Source organism: Lobosporangium transversale (assembly GCF_002105155.1).
Source record: "Lobosporangium transversale strain NRRL 3116 chromosome Unknown BCR41scaffold_4, whole genome shotgun sequence".
Classification (NCBI taxonomy): Eukaryota; Fungi; Mortierellomycota; class Mortierellomycetes; order Mortierellales; family Mortierellaceae; genus Lobosporangium; species Lobosporangium transversale.
The window spans coordinates 482516-508983 of record NW_019028982.1 but is presented as its reverse complement, the minus strand read 5'-3'; the positions used below and the strand labels follow the sequence as shown (position 1 = coordinate 508983).

Below are 26468 nucleotides of genomic sequence, written 5' to 3'. Positions count from 1 at the left end.
TAGAATATTAAACTCTATCATAATATTAATCTACCTACTCTTTTTTTCCCCTTTTCTTTGTTACACCCGCTGCACATGTCTCAGTGGCGCCACATTATTATAAAGACAAGGACTTGGATGATGACAGTAAGAAGAAATTACCTAAAGGGCAGGGCATGGCCAAGATTGCACCACCACCGTAGCCATATATCGCGATTTTTTTGTTTGTTTTTCTTTCTTTCTTTCTTTTTTATTCATCCTTTTGAGCTCGCTCTTGTAAGATATTAAATACAGATTTCATAATATTTGGAAACAAAAAAATAAAGATAAAAATAAAAAAATAAAAGGCTTATTTGTTTATATGACTTGTAGGATAAGTTAATACGACAGCATCTGTCGGCTTTCAATTGCGACATCTTCCCTATTGATCTCCCGAAGCCATGTCCGATACTGTCTCTCCTTGGTGACTCCTGGAGAGTTCATCACAATCCGCTCTAGTTTTGGCCATGCAGTGACCATCCAAACCAGATCTTCTCGTGTAATCACACCATAGCCACATGTCTCGATACTGAAAGTCCTCAGCTTTTTGAGGCTCTCAAGTCGCTGGAAACCTGAACCTGGCGTGAGAAGCTTTAAACATGTATATGACAGTTGTAGGTGTTGTAATTCTGTCAGCGTTGCAAGAAGTGCATACATAGCGCGACATTGGTGTGTATTTCGGTCAGGGCTAGTGAACCCAATAGTCAGATGCTCGAGTGTCCTGCTACTGCCCCAAGCCGTCAATGATGAAAAATCCTTTGACGATGATGGTAATGAAAATGATGTAGTGGCGGCTGAAGAGATTGTTGAGTTACTTTCATGAAAGTGATGTTGATTGATATTATTGGTATGTTCCTGTAAGGACTGTAAACCTTGCATTGGAATCCAGACTGCATCTGCCTCCAGCTTCTTTAGTTTTGTGGCAAGTCTCAGATATCGTTGCAGCCTCGGCTTTGACAAATCACTCCCTCTTGTTAATGAAATATCCAACTCTTCTAGATCAGGACAATATTTCTCTATTGCTTCTAATGTCGAATCACCAAACATGCAGGACCGAGCACCGAATCGACGTAAAGAGCTGGAAGTAAGGGATGCTGAAGGGCGAGGTGTGACCGCCAAGGCTAAAACTAGTGCAGTGAGCCGCTCCTCTGTTACTGGTGCATTACAAGATGCGTTGATGGTAAATTCTATAAGATGAGGGCAATGATTTGTCAGCTTTTTGAGAAATCTGTCAGACATCTCCCAGGCGAGCCCTCCTGGAAGATCTAGAGACTGAAGGGATGGACATTGTGAGAGTAGAAGAGTGAGTTCGCTCTCTGTTATTGCAGTATCTAAAGAAAGACGTTGGATTAAGAACTTTGTCTGTGTGTTGTCGTGCAAAGATATTGGCGAAGAGGGCCAAAGATGAGATGAATGTGGGGTAAGAAGCTCGTGTGACGGCAGATATTGATGGTGCTCCAATTTTAAGTTGGTCGCACTAATCGCCGCCAATTTTATCACACTTTCTGATTGGTTGAGAGTAGATCCTTTGCATGATCCAGAGATGCTCTTGTTTTCTTGGTTATCACAAAGAGATAGTGTTGATGCTGATTGAAAACAAAATGCAGCCCCACGAAGGACTAGCCTCTGAAGTTGAGGGCATTTTGATATCAGTTCTTGAACGTTCAATAACTTTGTAACTACATTGGCCGTTGATTTAGATATTTTTTCAGAGTTCAAGATAACTCGGTGTGCATACAACTCAAGTGATTGTAGAAACTTGAGTCCATGAATGGCATGCATGATCCCATAGTAAATACCACTCCATTCTGCATGGAGGCAGAGTCGTTGTATGTTTATGCACCTGGCCACAATCTTACTCAGACAGGCGAGCGAGAGCTGATGGTCACCGACAACGTTGTCATCAACCAACTTTACATTCTTTGATAGGAATCGATGTCTCCCTGACTGATGGTCTAAAAAGATGAAATTGTTGCATATTTTGGAGTCGGATTGCGGGTCTAATAGTGGATCTATATATTGTTGTTGGTGTTGTTGCTCCTGCTGTTGTTGTTCTTGTTGACGTATAATCATAACAGGTTGAATGGTAGTCATATTGATGTCTCCTAGAGACTGATGAGGTGGTGATACATTTGTTGTGATAACGTATGGAGTAGATGCATTTTGGGAAGAACGCCATTCCAAGTCTCGGACGAGATGCGCATGCATATAGAGCTGGCGGGGGCTGAAGCGAGCGAGAGACCAATCTGAACTGGCGATACGACTCCACAGGATTGGTGAGCAACATTGGTACCAGTGGCGCGAGACTTGACTTGCTGCAACCAGGCTCGGAGGGTCCAGCAGGGATAATATCGTTTGAAGAATCTCTGTGAGGTTTAGTGGAGATGAAGACAGAGACTGTAGGGATAGTGTCATGACTAATGTTTTGAACGGATGAGATCAAGGCGATAAGGCGACGTCGAAACGCTGTTGTCACTGTGAATGAAGTTACTGATTGATTACAAGTAATAAGATGTAGAGATGGAGGTATAAAAAAAAAGAAAAAAAAGAAAGCAACAATGGGTGTTTGTGAAGTGAATTTACATTATATCCGGAAATAATGAATGCTACATGCACCAATTTCTGCACCTGTGTACATAGACAAAGGAGACATCTTTTCTTTCCCCTGCCCCTTGCATTTTTTTTACCCTTTTGTTTCTCTTGTTAACCGAGCGACAGTCGGGATAAATTTGTCTCTCCTTATTTTTGTTCTGCATGAAAAATATTGGCATTATGTATTTTACAAATGAAATGATACAGCAAAGACTTTTAATTGTCGTTAACAGTGGGGGCTATGCCTTGTATCCACTTTGATTTTGTGTATCCTGCCTGGTGGGCGGTGCGCCAAAAAAAAAAAAAAAAAAAAAAAGTGAACAAACTGCAAAAATTGACAAAAGTATGACATTCGCCCACATGTGGATATTACATAAACACATGTGGATTAAAAAAAAAAAAAAAAAAAAAAAAAGAAGCAGCAGGCTTTGGTCCAACAATTAAAAATACCAAGGGTATGGATGAAAGATGTACTTGTACAGGCTTGTGGCTGAAGGTTAGCTCACAAATCTCCACCCACTGAAGCTTTCTAATTGTTTCTGAGGTTGCGCAATAGTTGGCTGGACTCTATCGAAATCTATAGGTCGTGTGAACTAGAACGTCGTTCAGTTTTGGGGTTCAATGGCTTAATGCTTTGCGGAACTGCAATCAGGATTTGCCAGTGTGATATTGGGCAATCTTTCGCGTGTAAAGACAGAAGATAGGGAAGATATATGAATTTATGCGAAGTAAAGAATCCTCCTCCGTTGTTTTTTTGTTATTGTTTTTCTTTAATTCTCAATTCGTAGGTCAATTAAGCGACTATTTAGTTGCAACACTTCACGATTCTAGAATCACCTCAATTGATATCAAGGTGAAATATTGTGTTTTTCTCTTTAAAGAACTAAGAAAGAAAAAGACGGTATTGTTAATAACCCTATCATCATGCTATAGCCATAGGTCGAACCTTTTTAAATACCAGTATCATACTTTCTATTTTGCAATTTACCTCAACATTACAGCTGTTTCGTTCACAAGGTCCACCACGTTATTTCTTGTGGTGGCCATTTTTGCAGCTGTTTCGCTTAATACAGTCTAAAATAAATAAAAACAACTCTATCCTTTTAGACGCGTATTATGGACGACTAATAAAACGCGTAATAAAAAAAAAGAGTTTTACATATCGCGTTATCTTTGAGTAAAGCGGGTATAGATGTGTGATCATTCACAAAAAGGCCCTGGTTGATGGATGTTAAATCATCAAGAAGTTCCTCCCTTGAGCTTTAGAATACTCAGGAAATTCACTGATGGGTAAATCCATCACGGTACAACTGAGAGATGGAGGAAAGAGAATTAAAGATCAATGGGAATGACAGCGCACAAAGAAAATGACAGACAAGCCTTCAATCAGTTATAAGCCACGATTAGCGCGCATACACTTAACATACAACAATGATTGGAAATATTTCTCTCGGCAATCCGGCGCACACCTCCTCATAGATTCGGTATCGACGATCTATAACCTCTCCTCTGTCCCCTATTGGCAATTTGTGCCGTTGGGCTTAGAATGAAGGTGGACCGTTGAGGACACAGGAAATTGTAGAGAAACTTTAGGCTCGTACCCATCCCTCTTCACTTTATAAAGGTGACAGGAAATTCCATTTCCTTTTTGAGTCACCTAAAGTGAAGGGGCTGGGAAAAAATCTTCGCTTATTAGCTGGTAGCTCAAAAAGGAAATAAATAATACACTTGAGGGAATATTCTTCCGTATATGCAAGGGACAGAACTAGTGGCTGTATTTTTTATAAGTATTTATACTTATAAAAAATTCATGCACAATAATAATTTTTTTTTTTTTTTTTTTTTTTAATATCGCGTTCCACCTCCAATCCCCTTCACAGTCTGAGTCCTGAGCTCAAGGTGAATATTCTATTCACAATTGCTGCATGCCATAGTTTTCTAGCAAAAAAAATAAAAAATAAAAAAAGTCTTTGTTTATTTTTGTAACATATTGTGATATTGTTTCATAAACCTGAATGGGCTTGACTTCTTAACCTCACTTAATCGCTTCCCTTCCGCTTCTCTTTCGCGCTTCTCTTTCTCGCTTCCCTTCCGCTTCTCTTTCTCGCTTCTCGGCTTACCTCTCTCAAACACTTATCTCTTCACTTCCTACACTCCACCCCTCTACAAACAACTTACGATGGATTCTATCAAATTTCGTAATTTCAAACCTATCAAGCTTCCTAAGAGCTATCGCACACCTAACCAGGCTACCCCATCGGTTCCTGAGCCGCTGAGAAACATGTATGTATACTATTGCTAAAACGGAACCAATGTTAGTGTCAAATGTCAATGTGTCCTCAAATCTCACGTCTATCCTCCACATATCTCTTCATGCCCCTCATCTCTAGCACAATGCGCCAGATGTGGAAAGCATTGGAAGAAGGAGAAACCCCAACGCCTACATCGGAACAGCAGGAGGAGCTGGAAATTATCGGCGAAACTCCCTCCATCTATCCTTCCAATGATGATTACTTGGTCGATATTTTTAAAGTGCTGGTAGAGGAAAAAAAAATATCGTTACGTCAATTCCTATCAGATGTATTTGAATCGCGCCATAGGGTCGTCCAAGGAAGCGTCAGGAGATTTTATGCTAATAGCGGTCCTGCTTCCATAGTCGAGACGTGGAAATCGCAATTGGAATCCGAAAAGGCTCATAATAAGGCATACGACGATCTCGGTCGGGCTGCAGCAGACATTGTCGTTGATGGCGCAAAACGTGAACTCGAGGAGCTCACCAAGACCGATGACCTGAGGCTTCCAGCCAAGAATTTGTCCCCCAAGGTGGTCCAGGAATTTTCATTAAATTTAATTAATAAGAAGTTGGAATCAGCACCCCTGCTCTTCAAAATCATCTCCAATTTGACATCGGTCAACCCTTACTCCATTGAAAAAGCACCAGCAATTCGTGTCACTATCGTTAGCATGTTGGTGAAACTCTGTTCCCAGAAGTCGAACTACTTGCAAATGATGATGGGACTTCATCTGCATGCCTCGGGATGTCCAAAGCGTGTGATAAATTTGCTCGCTGTGAGTGGTCTATCGGTGTCACATATGACGATCTGCACAGCCCTCAGATCGTTAACAAGGAATTCTCTTCAGGAGGTTCGTTCCCAAGTTAGGAAGCGCCCATGGTACTTGCTGTATGATAACATTAATATGGCCAATCGGAAATATGACCAGCGCAGCAATAACTTAGACTCCTTCGATAATGGGACCACCGCGACCATCGTGCTCGGCGAGGATATTGGGCCAGATCAAGATCAAGATGTACTTCCCATCTCCATTTGCACCCTTATTCCAAGGCAATTGCACTCAAGGTGAGGCACAGACACAAAAACACGACTGAAGTGCATAATCAGTCTACCTTTTTTTTTTTTTTTTTTTTTTTAGCTAATCGTTCTGATAATGCCGTAGAGATGTCACTCGGTTCCATTTGATCGACGTTCTTCAGCGGCATTTCACCACCTACGACTGCTCGATGGATGCCCCTTCAATAGAGCCCCTTGAAGTAAAGGAGACAAAAACATACCCGTTGCCTGCGTTGAAGATCGATCAATCAACTATATCAGGCAACATTGAGATCCTTGAGACAATAATGAGAGACACGCTTCAGCTGCCTGAAGAGTGGTTCACCGACTATACAAAAGTTATAGTTGCGGGGGATCAGCTTACCATATCCAGAATAGCATCCTTGCAAGAGCTACGCAGAGAAGATAGAACAAGCTTCGATCGAATGCAATGGGCGATTCCTGTGATACAGCTCTTTCACCTCCAAATGGTTCTCTGTGGTACAATCCTTCGTACTCATTATGGGTCCTTTTCATCACCAGGGTCTCTGGGTTTTATTATATCCATGCTGGGGCGAAAGCGACTTGGCCGTGATACATCCAACTTTCACGCCGCAGACGAACTGATAAGGCATACTTTCGATGCAATGGTAAGACGGCTATGGGAAGTTGAGTTTGGGCTAAATATCAGCGACATGCAGGCTTATGAGTGCAGGCTAGAGAACTATGGCAAGTCGGACAATATTTTAGGCAAAGTTTGCGAAGGGGTCGACGCTGTCATACAAAAGTGGTTGCGCAACGCACATCAGATCGCCGAGGAAAGCGGCAGTGCGAATGCAAACGCGGCTTTGTTTATCAGGGATGCTCTTGTTTATATCGAATTGGGTGCAGCCATAAAGGCTGGGGACATCGGACGCATCCAAGATGTGCTGGGAACGATAACCGTCATGTTTCAAGCTGGAGGAATGAAAAACTATGCAGGCGAGCTCTTGCGTTTGACATATGGGATCCACTACGGCTGGTCTGCACAACGGAGGAAGGCTATTTTGTCCTCCTTGCTGATAAATACGAAGGGCAAGGAGAATGGGAGGATCCCTGCGGATTTGTACCAAGAGCACAATAACCTGCTGACAAAAGTCATTCATGCAGCGAAGGGAAGCAATATGTCCTGGGAGACATTGGCCAATTCAATATCTACCAACATTCGTCTGTTTTCGAAGCTCAAGTCGGTGCTCGAGTCACAGTACAACATGATTCCCAACAGTACTCGACACTCACCAGTTTCTGTCGATGAAGATATCATAAGAATTGTAGCTCATCTTCGTGACTATAATATTCTTGGCAGAGGTTCCTGTCTGGGCAGCAGCCATATTCCGATTACCACAGATTTGTATTGCGAAGGCTTTGAAAAGCTGGTAGCAGGACGCTTCCAAAACATTGTTAAGCACATTTCCGAACGAAATAGTACCGAAGACATGGCGACTGTTCTCGCAAGCCTTGCGATAGAAGATCAACAGGTGGAGTCGTATATTACCTCCTGTTTCCCTGAAAACATGCAGACAGATGGATACGATAGCCCAGATTTAGATGTGATAGCAGATGATGAATACGACTTCTCTGACCTAGATGAGGCATTTAGGGAATAGTGCAATGTCCCCGTCATGGAGGTCCATTTTCTTTGAATCCAGACAGTAGCTTCACATAGAAGCTTACTCTGTACAGGAGCAAGGATCAATCCTCCCGCATTTATACCTCGTCCCCTGCCCTGTCTCCAGCTCCAATTATGTTCTCATTTCTGGTCCTTTCTCTGCTCTTATTCTTTGCTCCAATATCATCCTCATCAGCATAAGCCTTGTGAGAACCTTCGCACTTTTGTCGTCCCAGCCTGTATCATCTCAAGTACCACTTCTACTGTATCATTTTGTAATTTATTATTGTCTGTATCATATTGCAATCTATTGTCCTAATCATGTTCATCACATTGTAATTTATTGTAATACCATTCTATTGTATATAATTCAGTGTAGACTAGGTTCCTTCTTTTTCATAATGGTTCTTTTATCTTCACCCATTTAGTCTTATTTATTGTATAAATATCGTCTTTGTCGTCATTTAATAAAAATCGCAGAAAGATAGTATAGAAGCATGGCGGGAGGGAGACATAATCTGATATGAAAAAAAATGTAAAGGACTCCGCGTTGATGATGATAAAATTACTCATACGTCTTTCACGGTTGTAGTATTCTCTTTAGCTGCGCCTCAACGTTGACTGTGATAGTACCGGTGTTGATACGAGTCAGTTCTGTTTGTATTTTGTCTGCAAGACCGCTCAGCTTTTTATCAACCTCCGCCGAGACAGGCCTTGTCTCTTCCGCCTTCATGACTTTGACCAATTGCTCCAGATTTTTGTAAATCCCGCCATTACCTTGCTTGGCATGCGGAATCAGGGCCAAGTAATCCTCCACCTGCTTCTTCAGCACAACGCCCTTGTCACTGTAGAGTTCGTAGAAAATATAGGCAGCAAGCTTGAGGCCTGACCATCCCTTCTGCTGATGCTTGAAATGCCACAAAGTCGCCAACAGCACTGGACTGGTGAAGGGCGATTTAAACTGAGGATGTACGGCAGCGTGCTTGCCGTACGTGGCCTCTTCGTCAAAGTTGGACCGCGTCTGACGCTCCACATTGTTGTACAGGTATTCCTCACTACCTTCTTGAGCCATATGTGCGACTCACTGTGAGGATTGAAAACGATGTTATGTGGCCCCACAATAACTTTGCCACTCGTCAGCACAACGCCCATCGTCACTAGAGCACTCCATGCGGTTGTTCCAATCATCAGCTGGCTGGTACGATTGAACAACTGACTGGCGACCTTGACCACCTTGCTACCTGGAAAAGCCACGAATGCATCGGCATGGGGGTCCTCGGACTGAAGACGGCTGTACACCTCCACCTTAAGACACATGATAATGTCGTTACCAGACTGGATCAGACAGCTCTGCAACTTCCTTGCCACCTGCTCGCTGTTACCTAAGAACGGCATGTGCCAAAACTAGTCGTTATCCTTCGCCAGCTCGTACTCCTCCAGCTTCACCAGCCGACCGTAAGGCTGAGGCTTCAGAGCCATCTCCAAGTCCGCGTCCTCCAGTGTCCTTTCTTGTTGATGGTTCAAAGGGCTCACCAAGGCGACTTCCCTTCTTTCTTAAGTATATAGGCTCGGGGAGCAAGCGCAAAACCAAACAGCTTCTCGCCGTCCATTAACTTTATCGATATTGACATAAACATATTCTTGGCAAATTCAGCACTAGCAACATGCTTCACGTTGTCGATAAGCTCCATCTCAAATAAACGCCAGTCCTCCTGAGACACGCTAACCGGCCATGATTCGCATTTGAGGGAGTGGCTCGCAAGAGCCGCAACGTCTTTCAAGGAGTTTTGTTTCTTCGCTTTCTCTGTCATCTTCATCGGCTCCTTGCACCACGAACACGGCCGCGGGAACACGAGTTTGCTGACCATTGGACACTTAAGGAGATGGTCCTTCAGTGACCTGTGGGTCTGGACAGAGTGGTCGTAGCATTCACACTTGAGGGTAGAATTCGTCCGCGGGATCCATCGTGCGACTCACTCCGATGGTTGCGAAGAGACAGGGCCGAGGAAAGCCCACTCATACAAAGATAACAAAAAACCTTGGCGTTAAACTTAGCTATGGGTCCAATAGGTCAGATGAAGGTGCCCCCAGTTTATACGACACTCGTCAATCCATGTTTGAATGCGTGTATGATCTTGCGAATGCGTGTTGTTTACACATTATTGTTTTTTTTTTTTTTTTTTTTTTTTTTTTTTAATAAAAACGATGTGCTTCTAACACCCTCAGCTTCCCTTTTTTTGTTGCACCTTTTTTTTACACCTTTTTTTACACCTACGCCTTTTTTTACGCCTTTTTTTACACCTTTTTTTACACCTTTTTTTGCACCTTTTTTTTTTTTTTTTTTTTTTTTTTTGATATGGTACACTCTTTTTTTAACATCTCGGCTAACGCTTCAGTTAATGCGCTTTATACCTTCAGTCATGTTTCCAGCAGACACCTAACGTTCTCACCCAATGCACCTCTTTTCCTCATTTTCCGATTACATGTCCAACGACCTAATTCAACTCTACTGAAGTCCTCTCTTTTTTCTAGTCATTAAAGCTTACAGCAATAGACGAGTTTGTGAGTGATCCTTTCCCAAGCTTGCATTCGTCACTAGGCTCAAACCTTCAGCCTTCAGCACCTTTACACGCACTACATGAGTCCCCCATTGTCATAAAATAATTACATTTTATAGTATATAAAAAAATAATAAATAATAATTAAGGATTTTATTTCTCAGCGGAAATTGGTTATAACTCGATTTCGAGGTCGCCATGTTGCTTAGCAATACCATACACGGTATACTGCGCCGGATGGTCCATATTGCGGACATACTCGGGTAGCTGGGTTTTCGTTGGACCTCTTATATTGCTTACGCCAGCTGGACTCTCCTTTATCTTGTCCACAGGAGTAGTGGGGTTTAGGTTATGGAAAGGATACCTTGTGCTCTATTAACATTGTCTGTAATATTAAAGGGACAGGCATCTCTCATTAACCATTTATACATACAGACTTTACACTGGTTGCATTTACTTAAATACTTGTAGCTTAGCTTTATTTTATCTTCAGAGTTGAGCCATTGACACTGAAAGCAAGGCCGATCTTTTGAAAGCCTCTTCTTCCACTGAGCGTAAGGTGGAAAAATTCATGTGCCAAACCTGATTCAATTCAAGTAGTGAGTTGTTTCAGTCGATCGATACCACAAATATATTTTTTTATGCTTCAAAACTCTGGTGCCTGAGTGTGACCTCTAACTCTGTCAAATTGCACTTTTATTAATGTCGATGAAAAAAAATACTATTTTGTAGATGGCTCTACGGATGTTCGAGCTCTCTTACTATGACGAGGAGAACTGTTTGGCTCGCTAGCAGTCTCCTCTTGATCGACAGGATGCTTGGCTGGCACAACCGTCTTATATAGCTCTATCCATAGAGCTGCCCTTTCCTCCAAGCGTTTACTATGAGGCGCTTCCACGCCAACAGCGGTCAGCTCAGTGAAAACCTTGCGCAGACCCCTAGCTGCATTGACTCTGTGGTGCTTGCAACCACAGGCGCCTCAGCCACTCTATGTTGTTGTTGCAGAGTAGCCCTTGCTTTTTTGGCGGTCTCCCAATCCTCCTCCGAGACCAGCCGAAGCTTGAGCTTCTCCAACTGCTTGAACAACGATGGCTCATGCAGACGGAATAGCGTGAAGCCTTCACGCTTTAGCACATGGCCCTTGGGTGTCCTTGCCTCTTGACCCTCGAGTACCAACCATTCTCGAGGATAGACTTCATCCCCGTCCTGATACTCGGCTGGCAAAGGGTCAGACCGCCCGCGGATTGAACACTGGTACGGATCCAGGAAAAGTTTACTATATACACTTAACAGGTTTTCCGTGGACACTGGTTTGAAAGGCACTAGCCTGCCACGGTACTCGTTTGGATCGGATTGAGTACTCGATGACACCTCGTTAACGTTGGGAGTGCTCTCTACTTCGTCACGAGTGCGTTTCCTGCTAGTGCTAACTGCAGAGGAAGAAGAAACGATGTTGTTAGTGGAAGACATGTGTAATAGGTAGTGAAGACAAAAGGTGATTTTATTATAAATATTAAAACAAGCCTTTTTATAGGCTTAAGGCTATATACTGTTACAACATGCGAAATGGTTTCTAAGAAAAAAAATTTTTTTTTCTGTTTCTAGCCTGGGCCCCATATTTCTCTTCTGGAGCCGATGACAAAGTTTCGATTTTTGCTGGCCAAGTTAACTGGTCAAGAGAATAATATAAAAAAAAAGTTCACATAAAGATATTAGTGGACGTGCAAAAAAATCAACCGACGGACTAAAGTGGTGTAAGAGTGTTGGGGTACGTACCGCTTTTCTCAAAACTACTGGACACATGTGGTGTAAAAAAGTTGGGTATACGCACGCAACTTTTTTTAACCAGAGGGCTAATCCTTTCAACTATAAGAATTTTGTAAAGTAAACCATTTGTATTTGAAAGAGTCTAGAAATTAAAATTTAAAATTTAAAAAAGGCCAACATGAAAGAAATTCACTCTCTCACCTTCTCATCCACATCAAGTTTTGGGATGCCTAAAGCTAAACAAAAAAAACTCAAGGCTATCACGGCTATCACGGCTATCACGCATGGAGCAGCCCCTCCTCCTTACTATGGTAAAGAAAGCCATTCTTCCTCTGCAACCGCCAACATTTACATCAAACCACTTTTTGGCAACAAGCTGTGCATCGTCTACATTGCTACACTGACAGACAATGGCATGTTCAAACCGCCCGGGGAAGGATGTGATGAAATTGGGCAACCAGGGTTTTCTCGGCATGTCCACAAATGCCATGCGTGCCATACGATGATTGAAGAAATGTTGACGAAGAAAAAAAAAGGTCCAAAAAACGCCTCGTTTGCGTTACTGCCTGACCACCAGAGCCGGAACCACCATTATCTCGACTCGAACCCGATCGTCATATCCACAAAACTCCTTAATCCAACGTATTCCAGCGAGGCATCCTCTGTTCTACCAGATCCCAGTGAGATATCCTCTCCTCCCCCAGATCCTAGCAAGACATCCTCTTCTCCTCCAGACCCATTTTCTCCTCAGTTAGATCACATCACGGAAGCTGTCTCGCCAGATCTCACCTCAGAAGAGCTACAGTTCACAGCCCAACCCTGGGCAAGTCGCTCTGTCACCCCCTGTTCGGATGAGCTCCTGTCGCGAAAACAGAAGCGTATATTAGATGGAATGGACTTGGCACCCCGCGTGGCTCCACCAGGGCGTTCTGAAACCCCCAGCAAGTGTGGTAGTGAAACTGCATCTCGTCTAAGAGCACTAGAAGAGGGTATCTGTAAGTTAGTTGATATCAATTCGATTCAGTTGAGAACAACAGAGAACAAGCTTTCTGATATCTGTACTTTTTATTTTTTATTTTTTTAATTTTTTTAATGTTATTTTTGCCTAATGTGCTTTGCCATGTCTACTTGTGATCTGCACAGCTGAGATGAAGAGAATGCAAAGCGCCATATTAAGCGAACTAAAAAAAAATGACCGCACCTGAGGCCAAGCATGGATGATTTTAGGAGAGTTCGACTAACTCGTTAGTTTTCTTTTTTTTTTTATTAATAAAAAAAATCTGTGTTTTGCGGACATGGACTTCTCTCATGTTTGCCCCTTTCATGGGATACAGGCGTTTTATTAAAGATAACGGTTACTTAATATCAGAGCTTGTTTTGGAGTTTGCCAAACAAGCGGTTCGGAGCCAACTTTCTTTTGTCCTGCATGAGTTGTTTTGGCTGTAAACTACTTCACTTCCTCTTGCAATAAACCTATTTGTATCACGACAGTCTAAGCCCAACTCATCTTCCCTATTTGTGGGGGAACAATCCGACGCTTGCTGAACTCTGCTTCAGTTTTAGTAGGAAGATCCGACATCAAAAGATCAAAAAACAATGTTGTTTCTTGGCTGTCACTAGCCAGACTATTGACAAATTTTCTTGCAACTGGGTGGATGTTAAACGGACTCTTCCCTTGAAGCACAAAAAGAGTGAAGTGAAAATTGGCCACAGGTCATCATTTACTCCACAATCCAGTGCGTTGTCGCTGAAAAATATTTAGGATAGATAGTAGACTGTCAAAAAGTAAGTGAGAATAAGACGTGGGTCCACACACCACACCCATGGATTATTTTATTCATTTCTGGTAGAGAGACTTGTATCAGATAGCTACATATCTATCTGTAATAATACAACATGGTTTCGCATGTCAGCGATTTGTCGCGTCTTAGTGTGACGCATTATTGCCACTGGTTTCTACCGCTATTTTTATTTTTTATCGATCAGTTTTTTAGTCGGACCATTATTATTGCATATTGAAATATGCAACAACTTTCCCTTTTATTGAGGAATGAGGCACGCATTCCAGGCACAGAAACGGTTTGAGATTAGACTCAAAGAAGGATCGCGAATGCTATGCTTAATTTTTTAACTTTTTAATTTTTTAATTTTTTTTTTTTAAGCTTTTTCCTGATAGATTTCTGAGATTTAGTACGCTTTATTACAAACTAAAATGTTTCAACAATCAATTGGGACAGATGACACTATGTTAGCTGCCATTGGGGTTTCCACGTTTGGAGAAGTCAAAAGAGGTCATATTATGGAACGCGATCTTTGGCTTTGCGGTAGGCCGTGGTTTTTGAACACGGCCATTCCGGCCAATATGGGACTCCTTCTTTTGGAGCTGCGGTTGCATTTCAGGCTGGCACGCACTATCGATGTCCTTATTTAAATTGATAAGGAGATTGGCGAGTTCCGTTAAAATGTCGTCGTTTATAAAGGTCCAACCGGTAATTGATGTTACCGATTCGGGCGACGTAACATTGCCAAACTTTTCGCCTAATTTATCGACCAACGCATCCGTTAGCACGCAAGAAAGCCTTAACCATGGGCAAGCTGGCTCGTAATCCCTTTTGTAAACCATCAATCTCCACTTCTTAATAGCCTCTTTGGCAGCTTCCTTCTGTTCTGCCGTACGCCGAACCTTTGGTACTGTGTCAACACGAATTTCATTGAAAGAAAGTTGCAGCGGCTCAGAAACTGGACGGCAGATGTCGCAACAGTTCTCATTAGGTTGAGGCTTATTGTCAAAGATGTCATTGAGGACTTTCCGCCGACACCCTTTAGTCATAATGTAATCGGCGAGGTCCTCATCTGGAAACTTGGTACCAACGGACGGTGGTGGTACTAATAATACACCCTGACCTTGAAGTTGCGGGTTGCGAGCTGCACGACCAAGACACTGTACAAGAGCCGAGATTGCGGATGGGCACTTGTACTGCACAACACGAAGGACATCACTAATGTCACACCCCATCCCGGCAGCTTCTGTAGCCAGCAAAATGAGGATATCGCCACGCTTGAAGTGTTCCATAGTTTCTTGCTTGTAACCTTCAGAAAAGTCGGCGTGATATTCAGCGATCTTGAACTTGCCCTCTGCTAACTGTTTCAAATGCTTATACCAATATCTAATCTCGTCCTTGGTCTGAAAGTAGATGATAGTTTTTTTAAGATCAAGGAGGAGAAAATCAAGGTGCTTGGACTTATCCTTAGAGCTAAGATGCCGGACTTCCAACCTGATGTTGGGGCGATCGTTACCGACGTTGATAATCTTGACATCAGGTTTGAATTGGACCAAGCTTCTGAGCTTCTCTAGAACCATTGGTGGAAGGGTAGCTGAAACAGCGATGAAAGCTACACCACAGGAGACCTTTGAGCGTAGCTCCGCAATACGGCCATAGGAAGTCCTGAAACTGTCGCCCCAATTGCAAACACAGTGAGCCTCATCCATGACAACTGCCTGTAGCCGCTTTTGCCATTTTGGATTTGACCAGAGTTTCGTCAGAATAGGGCTGTCGAAGATAATCTCTGGCGTCATGAAAACAGCCCTATATTTCCCATCGGCCACGTCGCCGATCGTTCCTCGTGTGGTAGCCCCTCCACTGAGTAATGCGACGCTACTAATCCCCAGCTTTTGAAGGCTCTGCTGCTGCTCCTGTATCAATACCCTCAGAGGAGAGATGATGATAATGATCCGATCTCTCCAAATTACAAGTGGGAGAGTGTAGACAAGGGTTTTACCCCAACCACATCCAGCAATAAGAATGCAGTCTTGACCACTGCCAATACATTCGACAACATCCAGCTGCAAAGTCTTGGGGGTGACCTTGAATATCTTCTTGCATTTTTCAATGGCTTTGTTTCGATCAAAAGGCTTATTATCGATGGCTATTTCATTATTGCAGCCGAATAGCTCGGCCGATCCTTTAATGTCATCTTGAGTCGGCACTTTCGACATTTTGAACAGATTCCTCAGCTGCTCTGGTGTACTAGAGATTAAGGATGAAGAAGTATATGGAAGGTAACTGTGAGATTTATAGACAATTTGATATTTGACACTGATATGGGTAGTAAGTATAGAAAACGCACAAGCCAATGTAACTCCTATGGTCGACCAGCGAAGGAGTGTTGCTAGGATTCATCGTAAGTTGTTTGTAGAGGGGTGGAGTGTAGGAAGTGAAGAGATAAGTGTTTGAGAGAGGTAAGCCGAGAAGCGAGAAAGAGAAGCGGAAGGGAAGCGAGAAAGAGAAGCGCGAAAGAGAAGCGGAAGGGAAGCGATTAAGTGAGGTTAAGAAGTCAAGCCCATTCAGGTTTATGAAACAATATCACAATATGTTACAAAAATAAACAAAGACTTTTTTTATTTTTTATTTTTTTTGCTAGAAAACTATGGCATGCAGCAATTGTGAATAGAATATTCACCTTGAGCTCAGGACTCAGACTGTGAAGGGGATTGGAGGTGGAACGCGATATTAAAAAAAAAAAAAAAAAAAAAAATTATTATTGTGCATGAATTTTTTATAAGTATAAATACTTATAAAAAATACAGCCACTAGTTCTGTCCCTTGCATATACGGAAGAATATTCCCTCAAGTGTATTATTTATTTCCTTTTTGAGCTACCAGCTAATAAGCGAAGATTTTTTCCCAGCCCCTTCACTTTAGGTGACTCAAAAAGGAAATGGAATTTCCTGTCACCTTTATAAAGTGAAGAGGGATGGGTACGAGCCTAGAGAAACTTGTATCTGAAAGTAGAGGCTCATACCGATGCCATTTTTGGTAACTCCGTCATCAATTACACAAGGTTTATTAAGTAGTAGGCTTATAATTGACAGAAACCTCTCTAAAAGAGATATCGATATGAGTCTCTATCTGAAAGACATTTCTTATTAAACCAAGTTTCGGAAATAAGAGAAATCTTTCTCCTTGCATGGACCCTGTCACTAACGGGAAAAAAAAAGGAAACTCAAGTCTCAGAGAGTAAAGCCTCATAACTCAAAATCACTTGTCTTCGACCAGAGCAAGGGTAAAACTTGCATCGTGACCCTATTTCCCTATCCAAATTGAAAGAACGCAAAAAAGATTAGTGGTAAACCTCTATTACACACACGCTGACATAATAAATCAATTAAAATAAAATAAAAATAACATTGGTTCCAATACGGATGACATTTTCCTTGAAGGAGCTCATCAGGATCTAGCCTGATTGGATATATGGGTGGGAGAGTAATAAAGACTAAATTTCGCAACACTGCTCCATGCGGCGGACATATGCAAATTAAGAAGGAAAATGATGCCATAAAATTAAGGAATGTCAAAATGTCTCTGAAAACAGATCTGCTCTAATGGACAAGAGATGTTGCGTGTAGAGAAATAGAGTTATCTTTTTTATAATTGGCTCTCGCGACTATAGCGCCATGCTCGCAGACCCATTTTTCATATAAAAGGCATCATTTGCGTTGTGGCTCGCTCTTTTTTACATTATCGGTTCCTATCCTTTCCTGGGTTCAAGTATAATTTGAAAAATTTTTGGGCGAGATGGCGCGATCTGGACAAACCAGATCGGCTCATTAATTACAAAGGGTATTCCATCGTCGTGCCCCCCTTCCTTGACGCCATGTACAGTGCCTAAAGAAGTCTTCGGAAAATATACAGTCATGAAGCGCTTTTATTGATTAGGATTCAAGGACTAATCCATCTGATAATTGTTTCATGGAAGTGAAATCCATGTTCTTTCATTCATTTCATTTTTTTTTTTTTTTTTATAAATACTAGAATCCGAGCCTCGTTATCCCTGGCAACAAAGCCAAGTAATAAACTCTTCCTTTTCCTAACTAATCTTTTAACATAAGTCATGAAGACCTCTATCGCCTTCCTGGCCCCTATAGTCATCCTCTCCTTTTCGAAACTCGTTGCTGTCCAATCCCAATCTTCTGATCGCAATGGACGTGGCCATGATCACCATAATCAAAAACCCAACTTTTTGGTCTTCTTGACGGATGACCAAGACCTCCACATGAACTCCCTGGACTATTTACCACTGGTCCAGAAATATATCCGGGATGAAGGCACAGAGTTCACTAACTATTACACCACTACTGCCATGTGTTGTCCTAGCCGTGTCTCACTCTGGTCCGGACAATTTGCACATAATCATAACGTCACGGATGAAGCGCCTCCACATGGTATGTCAAGAGGCAAAAAAAAAAAAAGGATAGATAGGATTGTAGCATACGAATCAATGCCTTATTTTAATATTGTTTTTTATTTATTGGTTCTAAAAGGTTCCTACACTAAATTCGTGGCCCAGAACCTGGATCAGAACTGGCTTCCGGCTTGGTTGCAAAAGCAGGGATATTCCAATAATTACATTGGGAAATTTATTAACGGTGTCTCTCCAACCCTAAAGCATGCCCCCAAGGGGTTCGATAAGGACCATTGGGAACCTCTCGTTGAACCTAATATCTATACATTCTATTCTCCAACCTTTTCAACAAATGATGGACCTCTTGAAGCTCACTCCGGTGTTTATCAGACAGACATCATTTCTGATAAATCCATTGCTATCTTGGATGGATTGGCTCAAAACAAATCTCAGCCTTTCTTGTTCGTTATCTCCCCTACAGCTCCTCATGATGAAGTCTGGGTCAATGGTACTTCTGGCGTTCTCTTTACACCTCCTATCCCTGCAAAGCGTCATGAGGGCTTATTCAAAAACGTTAAAGTTCCACGCGTACCCAATTTCAACCCTGATGTCAACGACAAGCCTTCTTGGATCGGTGCTCTCCCCAAATTGCCAGACTCTGAGATTGATCGGATAGACGCTAAATATCGTGCTCGCCTTCAATCTCTTCAAGCCACAGATGAATTGGTCGAGCGCGTAATTAAGCGTCTAGAACACAATGGGCAGCTCGATAATACCTACATCGTCTATACTACCGACAATGGCTATCATTTAGGGACCCATCGCATGTATGCAGGGAAACAAACTCCTTATGAAGAGGATACAAACATTCCTTTCATTATCCGTGGACCTGGCATCGCCAAGGGTAAGAAGAGCAGCGCTGTCGCCACACATACCCATTTCCCTGCTACGGTCTTGAAGTTGGCGGACCTACCTATCCCAGATGAATTGGATGCTCATTCGATCCCAGTTTTGGAGAACAAGGCCATCTATGGAAAGGATCAGCCTACAGAGGCCTTCGCAGTCGAATTCTGGAGCAATGCCTTCTTTGAGGATGCCATCGGTCGATTCAACACCAACGATTACAAGTCCGTTAGGTTGATTGGTCAAGGCTACAACCTGTTGTACACAGTTTGGTGCACCGGTGAAAGGGAATATTACGATTTGGTAAAGGATCCCTTTCAGGTGAAAAACATTTACGAGGAGACTCCTTTTAATGTGTTAGATCGCCTGGATGCTCTGTTGAACGTCTTGAGGACCTGCAAGGGTCCTACTTGTAGAGATCCTTGGTCGGTGATTCATAGCGAGCACCTTGATAACAAGGCATTCTCCAACAAAAAGAGCCATAAACGCGTCCGGTCCTTGAAGGATGCTTTGGCCAAGAAATATGACGCTTTCTATGCCAGCCTGCCAAAGTTCACATTCAAAAGTTGTATGCAGTATTACCTTCCTGCAAACGAAATCACCGTCCCTGCTTTTTAACACCCCAATTCATAGAAACAGTGGTACACTTGTGAATAATAGATAATGCAGTCCATCAATAAAAGTGCAAAGAAAAGAGTGAGAAGCGTTCTAAGTGAGGGAAAGCAAAGGAATCAGTGATAGCTTAGTTAGTCTACCGATAATGTTACAGCTATTTTATTTCCAGAAGAATAAGATTATCCTGATTTGTGCAAGATGACCAGAAAAGACGTAGACAAGAGAAAAAGAGAGCAACAAGACAGAGATAAAAAGAAGGATGGTCGGGCTTCTTTATAAAAATATACATGTATATATATATTTTAATTAATGTGCAAGGAATTCTTTGCTATCCTATTCACTAGCGACTCCCACAAACGGCATCTCCTGTCCATGTCCTGAACGTTTCTCATCTACTGCGCTTACGGTTACCTGTCCAAATACAAATGTTTCCTTCTCAACTATCTTGGACTTCATGCCATTCTTCTCAGCCTTCTTATCTTTATTCTCATTTTCACCACCTTCACCACCATTATCATTTTCGCTGTCCTTATCATCGCTATCCTCATTGTCATTGTCATTGTCATTGTCATTGTCATTGTCATGTCGTCTGTGGTTTCCAGAATTTCCTGGCGGTGGTGCCAATGTAGAGGTGGATGAGAGCGCGGATGAAGAAACAGATCGGGGTGACCGATGGTTTTGCCTGGCTATTGACTCATCCCCTACAATCTCTGTCTCTACCTCAACCTCAGCTTCAGTAAAAATAGTCATCGTCGTTGTATCCGTATTCGCGCTTAAGGCCAGCGTGGGCGTATTAGAGCTGTTAGCTTGAAGGCTCTCCTCCAACTTGGATGATTCAACTGCACGTTCACTAGATCCGTCCTCATCGGGATCTTTTGTTCCTTGCTCTTCTTGTTTGGACTGTCCTTCATCTGGGACAATGCCGTCATCACTTTCAGCCATGTCTTCTACTTCAACTATTTCGTGTGTATGGGGATCATGTGGGACGTACCCGTATCCAAACATCGGCTAGTTATATATAAAAGTTAAAGAGAAATAATACGAATGAATTCGCTGCAATCCATGTATCAATATAATAAATTCTTTCTCTTCTGCTTCATGATCCTCCCATTACCTGAGGGTAGATGTCTTCTGCTTGGATATACCCGTAGGCCAGGCCATCAAATCCGATCAACGGTACCATTCCTTCCATCCCATGTGCCATCCCTATTCCATGTACTTCACCGGGGGGTATGCCAGGAGAAATGGCTGTGGGGTGTGGGCCAGGGATCATCCCAGCTGCTGGCATAGGCGCTCCACTATGTCCTAGATGGTGACCCGGATGCCAGGCCATGGGGCCATGAACAAATGGGCCGGGGCCAGGCACATATGGGTATCCCATATATCGGGGCATCACTGGATATCCGTGAGGAGGGAATGGTACGTGATATCCTGCGCCTGGAGGCGGCGGCAGACCTGGTTGTCCTGTGTACATATTGGAGCTGTGCTGAGGAATTATGTGGACATTCCCTCCTGGAGCCTGAACTCCCTGGGAGTGGGGGCTCTTTCCTCTCCTTGATCCGCCTGGGTACTCTTGTTGCTGCTGGGTAGAATTAATATTATTTCCTGGCGACGCGGGTCCTGCAGGTGATGTGTTGTTGCCTCCTCCATTTGAACCATGCCTATTGCTATATCCTTGTTCTGCACCAGGAGATGTTAGAGACGACGACGACGACGATGGTCTAAAGGAGTTTGAGTAGCTGTGCTGCTGTTGCTGTGGTTGTTGATGATGACTACGCCGTGGCGCGTGAGAGGAATGAAATGGTGGCTGATGTTGATCATATCCTCCATTAGGATTTCCACTACTGCCATGATTTTGCGATGTAGGATGATAGCGCCCTCCATATTTACCACCACTTTGTGGTCCATGACCACCTTTACGTTCCTGATGGTAATAAGTGCTTGGATGCATCGATCCATGCCCTCCATATCCTCCAGGGCCTCCACTGCGGTAGTTGTGTTTTCCAGGCCCCCAGCCACCTGTTCGTTGCTGATCAGGACAATGATCCGATGAATAGGGCCCCTGAGACGTGTTAGAGCTGTGGCTACTGTGCGATCCGTAATGACCTCCATGGCGTGATGATGAACGATAGCCGGCTGAGTAGGGGTAGCTTCCATCGCCTCCGGATTGTGTTCTGTTCGACGCATGCAGTGGCGACCCCATGTTCTTATTGCACCAGCTACCTCCACTAGTGCTTCCTTGTGTTCGAGACGGATCCAAGGATCCTCTTCTATCACCGCCTCCCGACCCAGCTGATCTTGTGCTCATAATACTTGACCGTCTTGATGATGCACTTCGTTGAGACTGTAGGGGCGCTAATGTAGAGGAAGCTGAGTCTCCAGCAACACTTGACCGCCGACTTCCTCCAGCTTCAGAATTTGGTCTACTACCGGCGCCATTTCTTCCACTCCTTCCACGATGCCGACCGCTATTCGTGCTGTTACTAATACTAGAAGCGGTGATATTACCGGTGGTAGCTGCGGTTGAGGTTGTAGTCGTGTTGTCGTTACTATTCCTTTCATTGCTAGTGCTAGGCTTCTGAAACAATTTAATGAGTTGCTCACCAACTGATGCCGCCACCTCCGTTCCGTCCTTGGATACTTTGATCTCACGGTTTTCATACAAAGGGTTGAGCATGTGCGCTGTTTTTGTAAAAGGAACTCTATGACTGAAACAGGAAACGAGCAGTATTTAATAGTAATTTATTTATAAGGTAGGCTTTTTTTTTTTATAAAAATAAAAAAAAAAAAAAAAAAAAAAAAAAACTTACACTTGGATCCAGTGAATAGGAAACCGTATCCCCCAAGATTTAGTAGTTGTAGAGGCCCGTGCAATGGCCTCCGCCTCCTCATTTGTAATCTTGCGCCCTTCTTTCTCTGCTTGCTCAATCTCATCGAGCATTGCAGCTTTCATCTCAGGTGACAAGGGTTGATCAAAGACAGGCTTCCATATTTCTCCAGGCAAGGACAAGAGAGAAGCTTCCTTTTCAATCGATATGGAGTCCATCATCCTATAGATATATAAATATATATAACAAAAGCGTTAACTTTTTTTTTTTTTTTTTTTTTTTTTTTTTTTTTTTCAGTGTCTGTTCTATGCCATGGGAAACCTTTTGTTATATTACCGAGCATAGCCAAAAAATTCACCGCTCCTGTTCGCACTGAACACAAGGTACACGTTTTTCGTGTTCTACTCATTTCACAAACAGAGGCCAGGATAAATAGATAGTGATTAGTATATCCACCGATAAATCGTTGATTGGATGCGATGCATCTTTTGTCCAATCTCTCATTTCGAATGATGTGGTAACTGGCAAAATAAAAGAGGTAAAGTTTTCTGCGTAACAAACAAAGAAAAAAAAAGGAAGGGGTCAATCCGTTAAATCTTATTTTGCACTTACAGCAAATGCCTCATTCAAAATTGGTACGAGATGTTCCTGTGTCGCCCAGAGACCATATTGTACACTGAGCTTTAGATCTTCTTCATTGAGGCTCTTGAGGATAAAGTACCGTGCTTCTGCATAATCCTTGGATGCTGATGGCGAGCGTGCTTTTTTGGAGCTACTATTACTACCAGGCTTGTTGGTAGTTGGTGATAATTCTCTCTCAGTAATAGACATGTCTATAATATCAATGCCAACGCCGGAGTTACTGTCAGACATGGAGCTTCTACCCACATGTGCTCGTTCAATCCTTGCTTGGTTCTCCAACGCGTTACGATGAGGCTGGTGAGGATGAGGATGTTGTTGGCGGTTGTAGTGACGAGGAACGGAGAGTGAAGGTGCATTGCTATCATCAAGAGGTTTGCTATCCATATGTTGCGCAAACATCACTTGGGGATCAGGACTATAGTACACCATGCCATTATCCGGCAGATAGGGCGTATGTGGTAGATGTGGATGATGTGGGTAATGCCTTGACTGATGAATATGTTGTTGGTGTTGCTGAAATCGATTCGATCCCGATTCAGACGAAGCAGGATCCTTGCGTGGCCTACAGACTAATCGCGTGTTTTTGAATTCTCGATCATGGAACCGACGTACCGCTCGATCAACAGCTTCATGGCTCGAGTAGTTCACAAATGCACAGTTGGACTTGGGGAGGATGAATATACTCTAATTTCAAAAAAAAAAAAAAAAAAAAAAAAAAAAAGTTTTATGTGGAGATGGTACCGTGTTAGCAATATGACAATATGACATTGTATAATGCGAAGCTGTGTCTGCTTGTATCAAAACATTATAGGCATTGCCTGTCCATGCGATATTTTTATGAGTCGTTTCTCTTTTGGACTTACTTCTGGGATATCATGCTGAATGTCGCCTTCTGCTTCCGAGGGCTCAGCTTGAAAGATAGCTTCCAGTTCTTCCACTGTGGTGTCGTTTAGTACATTGCCTACCCACATGGCTTTATCTAGCTCTTTAGGTTTCTTTTGTAATGCGGGTCCAGCATTGTTAGCAGAGATCGGTCGCCACCCTTCCGCTGTCATATAGTACCCTGCTCCGGGCCCTCCGCCTCCTCCACCGCCTGGGTGCTGTGAATAATCGGGTGGAGGGAATCCATGGCCTGGGTAAGGTGGCTTATTAAACCCCCCAGGGCCAGAGTACGACTGTCCAGGTCCTGCTACAGGTCCTGCTACAGGTCCAGCTCCTGTACTTGAAGTACCAATGGCATTGCTCCCATTAGCTCCCCCAGAGACTGAGACTGGATTTGACCCTGGAGGATGTGTGCCTTGGCTAGGATATACCATGGGACGACGAGGCCCAGGTGCTGAAGGAACCATTGGGGTGAGACTGGGACCATAGAAAGGAGGGCCATGTATGCCATACTCGCTAGGATGTCCAGGTCCTGGTATTAGCGGCATGGGGCCATGCACACCACCAGGTCCCTGCCCTTGTTGTCCAGAGTATGGTTTGGATTGACCTGGCATCTGTCGAGCAGGATAGTATGGAGGCGTTGGGTTGGATCGATGAGGATAGGGAGATACGAAGGGGCTAGTATTTGAATGTGAACTACTTTGAGGTAGACCAGGGTAAGGAGAATGATATGGCATAAACGGCTGTTGTTGTTGCTGTTGTTGCTGTTGCTGTGAGGTCGTGGAAGATGATACGGAAGGTGACCAATGTGGTTCAGGCAATATTGTTGTGTTGGGTCCATCATCTGCGTTATCCTTGTTATGGCCGTCATCTTTGATCTGTTTTCTTTCCTGTTCTTTTTGCTCAGTACCGTTGCTGTTTCTTTCTTCTCTATGTTTCCTCTCAGATGCATGGCTGACATTATTTATGGATTGAGAATCAGCATCTGAACCCGTATCTGGGACCATTGAAGAACTGTCAGTGGACGACATCCCTTTTACTGTTGATGTGGTTGTGATTGGGCTTGTTGTTGTGGTAGAAACAGCTGTACTCTGGGATCTTGAGTTTAAGCTATTGTTGGGCAATCGATTTGGGCGTTGTGACGTCTGATGAGGTCCTGTGCGATTTGAGGATGCTGTCGATTTTTTGGTCGTCGGTGGCGCCAGACCATGATTTTTTTCTGGCACTATACGAAGTTGAAGATTTGAATTAACGCGATGATGACCGTTGTCTCCAGATCTTTTGCTGCCAGAACCAGCACTAGCAATGCTAGTATTAATTTCGGTACTAATCTTTTCCGTACTCGTATTTCTACGGAGATTGTGCTTACCTCCTTCCTGGTCACTCTTGTCACCGGAGGAAGATCCAGATAGATTAGGGGAGCCGATACTTTCCATCCGGACCGAGGACTCAAATTGCTGCATATCAGGGGTGGCGATTACCATAGATGTGGACTGTTCAGATAAGTGAGTTGGTTTGGGTGCTGCTGTCCCAGAAAATGAAAGTGGTGTACTAGTAGGTCCGTGGATAGGGACTTGGCCTTGTCCTTGAGTGTGATGAGAGTGTGGATGCTGTTGCTGTGGACGGGGGTGGTGATGCTGATGGCTAGGATACTGCGGAGGATGAGGATGGTGTGGATGCTGGTGTGAAGGTATAGATGACCTAGGGTGCTGTTGACGTGAGTGAGAGTGAGGATGCTGCTGTGAATGATGGTATTGTTGTTGTTGTTGTTCATAAGGTAGACCCATTTGCGGAGAGGCATATCCCGGGAACTGCTCGCCATTGGGTCCGATGTATACAGCAGGAAAATATGGGATCATAGCTTAGTGAAAGGGAACAAAAAAGGCTTTGGAGCTGGGAGTCGGGAAAGTGTGTGACACAGATTAATATGATTTGTGTTTGTGGATAAACACCAAGGTGGCCGGACTTCGAAGGACTAGGGGCGTAATGCTGTTGTGGTAGGGCAGAGAGAAGGGTACATGAACAAATGTGGGCAGGTGCAGCAAGCGCAGGAGAAAAAAAAAAAAAAAAAAAAAAAAAAAAGAAAGGGGAGAGTGAGAACAATGAGAGGGTTGCCCTAATATAATGCCTGAATGCCTTGATGAAATCCTCTTAAATTGCTTTTGTTGCTTTGGCAACTGGCAGCAACGGCTATCTGTTTATGTGTTCTTTGCGTTGGGGACAGATTTTGTCTCTTCTTTTTCTTTTCTTTTCTTGCCTTGTACTAAAGAAAGGAAGAGGATAGACACAAAAGGGAAAAGTGTGAAGAGTGAGTGCAAGCAGAATCAAAGAAGAAATGTTTTTGTGGCTATTCGAGAGGGAGGATAAGGTTCACAAGGCAAGCAAAACAAGATAGTCTGTTTGAATTAGAACTATCAGAACTATCAGTCAAGGAGAAGTTTGGACGTGCCCTGAGCGAAAGATAAAAGAGAAATGAGGGATTGATAGAAAAAAAAAAAAAAAA

General features: G+C 43.3%; 7 protein-coding genes across 7 annotated transcripts; 3 read left to right on the top strand and 4 right to left on the bottom strand.

Moving 5' to 3' along the window:
- Window positions 1–357: 357 nt before the first annotated feature.
- BCR41DRAFT_392645 (hypothetical protein) lies at window positions 358–2433 on the bottom strand (the record flags this gene model as incomplete). Its single annotated transcript, XM_022028475.1, has 1 exon — window positions 358–2433. The coding sequence occupies one exon, from the start codon at window positions 2431–2433 to the stop codon at window positions 358–360; it is 2076 nt and encodes a 691-aa protein (XP_021885048.1).
- Window positions 2434–4773: 2340 nt separating this feature from the next.
- BCR41DRAFT_318003 (hypothetical protein) lies at window positions 4774–8065 on the top strand. Its single transcript, XM_022021303.1, has 4 exons — window positions 4774–4893; window positions 5001–5969; window positions 6067–7470; window positions 7831–8065. Exons 1-4 carry the CDS (start codon window positions 4790–4792, stop codon window positions 7904–7906), a joined length of 2553 nt encoding a protein of 850 aa, XP_021885047.1. The 5' UTR covers window positions 4774–4789; the 3' UTR covers window positions 7907–8065.
- Window positions 8066–8167: 102 nt separating this feature from the next.
- BCR41DRAFT_411696 (hypothetical protein) lies at window positions 8168–8705 on the bottom strand (the record flags this gene model as incomplete). The annotated part of the gene is made up of 1 exon (XM_022029457.1): window positions 8168–8705. Exon 1 carries the CDS (start codon window positions 8657–8659, stop codon window positions 8168–8170), a length of 492 nt encoding a protein of 163 aa, XP_021885046.1. The 5' UTR covers window positions 8660–8705.
- A 2382-nt stretch (window positions 8706–11087) lies between these two features.
- BCR41DRAFT_346653 (hypothetical protein) lies at window positions 11088–11882 on the bottom strand (the record flags this gene model as incomplete). Its single annotated transcript, XM_022022936.1, has 2 exons — window positions 11707–11882; window positions 11088–11615 (listed from the first exon to the last, which is right to left on the bottom strand). A coding segment is annotated over exon 2 (528 nt), but the record flags the coding sequence as incomplete, so codon positions are not given.
- Window positions 11883–12027: 145 nt separating this feature from the next.
- On the top strand, window positions 12028–13213 carry BCR41DRAFT_419125 (hypothetical protein). Its single transcript, XM_022029710.1, has 2 exons — window positions 12028–12907; window positions 13056–13213. Exons 1-2 carry the CDS (start codon window positions 12091–12093, stop codon window positions 13115–13117), a joined length of 879 nt encoding a protein of 292 aa, XP_021885044.1. The 5' UTR covers window positions 12028–12090; the 3' UTR covers window positions 13118–13213.
- A 4591-nt stretch (window positions 13214–17804) lies between these two features.
- BCR41DRAFT_411691 (alkaline-phosphatase-like protein) lies at window positions 17805–19667 on the top strand (the record flags this gene model as incomplete). The annotated part of the gene is made up of 2 exons (XM_022029456.1): window positions 17805–18135; window positions 18235–19667. 2 exons carry the CDS (start codon window positions 17805–17807, stop codon window positions 19614–19616), a joined length of 1713 nt encoding a protein of 570 aa, XP_021885043.1. The 3' UTR covers window positions 19617–19667.
- Window positions 19668–19874: 207 nt separating this feature from the next.
- On the bottom strand, window positions 19875–26025 carry BCR41DRAFT_419123 (YT521-B-like domain-domain-containing protein). The gene is made up of 7 exons (XM_022029709.1): window positions 25335–26025; window positions 23947–25190; window positions 23054–23767; window positions 22778–22842; window positions 22424–22663; window positions 20728–22321; window positions 19875–20621 (listed from the first exon to the last, which is right to left on the bottom strand). The coding sequence occupies exons 1-7, from the start codon at window positions 25822–25824 to the stop codon at window positions 19947–19949; spliced, it is 5022 nt and encodes a 1673-aa protein (XP_021885042.1). The 5' UTR covers window positions 25825–26025; the 3' UTR covers window positions 19875–19946.
- Window positions 26026–26468: the final 443 nt, after the last annotated feature.

What these genes read in the sequence shown, in the direction of transcription:
- BCR41DRAFT_318003 (XM_022021303.1), top strand. Translation starts at nt 4,790, where the DNA reads ATGGATTCTATCAAATTTCGTAATTTCAAACCTATCAAGCTTCCTAAG. An exon ending in CCAAGGCAATTGCACTCAAG is followed by an intron (nt 5,970 to 6,066) that starts GTGAGGCACAGA and finishes ATAATGCCGTAG; the next exon opens with AGATGTCACTCGGTTCCATT. An exon ending in CAACAGGTGGAGTCGTATAT is followed by an intron (nt 7,471 to 7,830) that starts TACCTCCTGTTT and finishes CCCAGCCTGTAT; the next exon opens with CATCTCAAGTACCACTTCTA.
- BCR41DRAFT_419125 (XM_022029710.1), top strand. Translation starts at nt 12,091, where the DNA reads ATGAAAGAAATTCACTCTCTCACCTTCTCATCCACATCAAGTTTTGGG. An exon ending in AGCACTAGAAGAGGGTATCT is followed by an intron (nt 12,908 to 13,055) that starts GTAAGTTAGTTG and finishes TGATCTGCACAG; the next exon opens with CTGAGATGAAGAGAATGCAA.
- BCR41DRAFT_419123 (XM_022029709.1), bottom strand. Translation starts at nt 25,824, where the DNA reads ATGATCCCATATTTTCCTGCTGTATACATCGGACCCAATGGCGAGCAG. An exon ending in CAAGAGTGACCAGGAAGGAG is followed by an intron (nt 25,191 to 25,334) that starts GTAAGCACAATC and finishes AACTTCGTATAG; the next exon opens with TGCCAGAAAAAAATCATGGT. An exon ending in CAGAAGACATCTACCCTCAG is followed by an intron (nt 20,622 to 20,727) that starts GTAATGGGAGGA and finishes ATATATAACTAG; the next exon opens with CCGATGTTTGGATACGGGTA.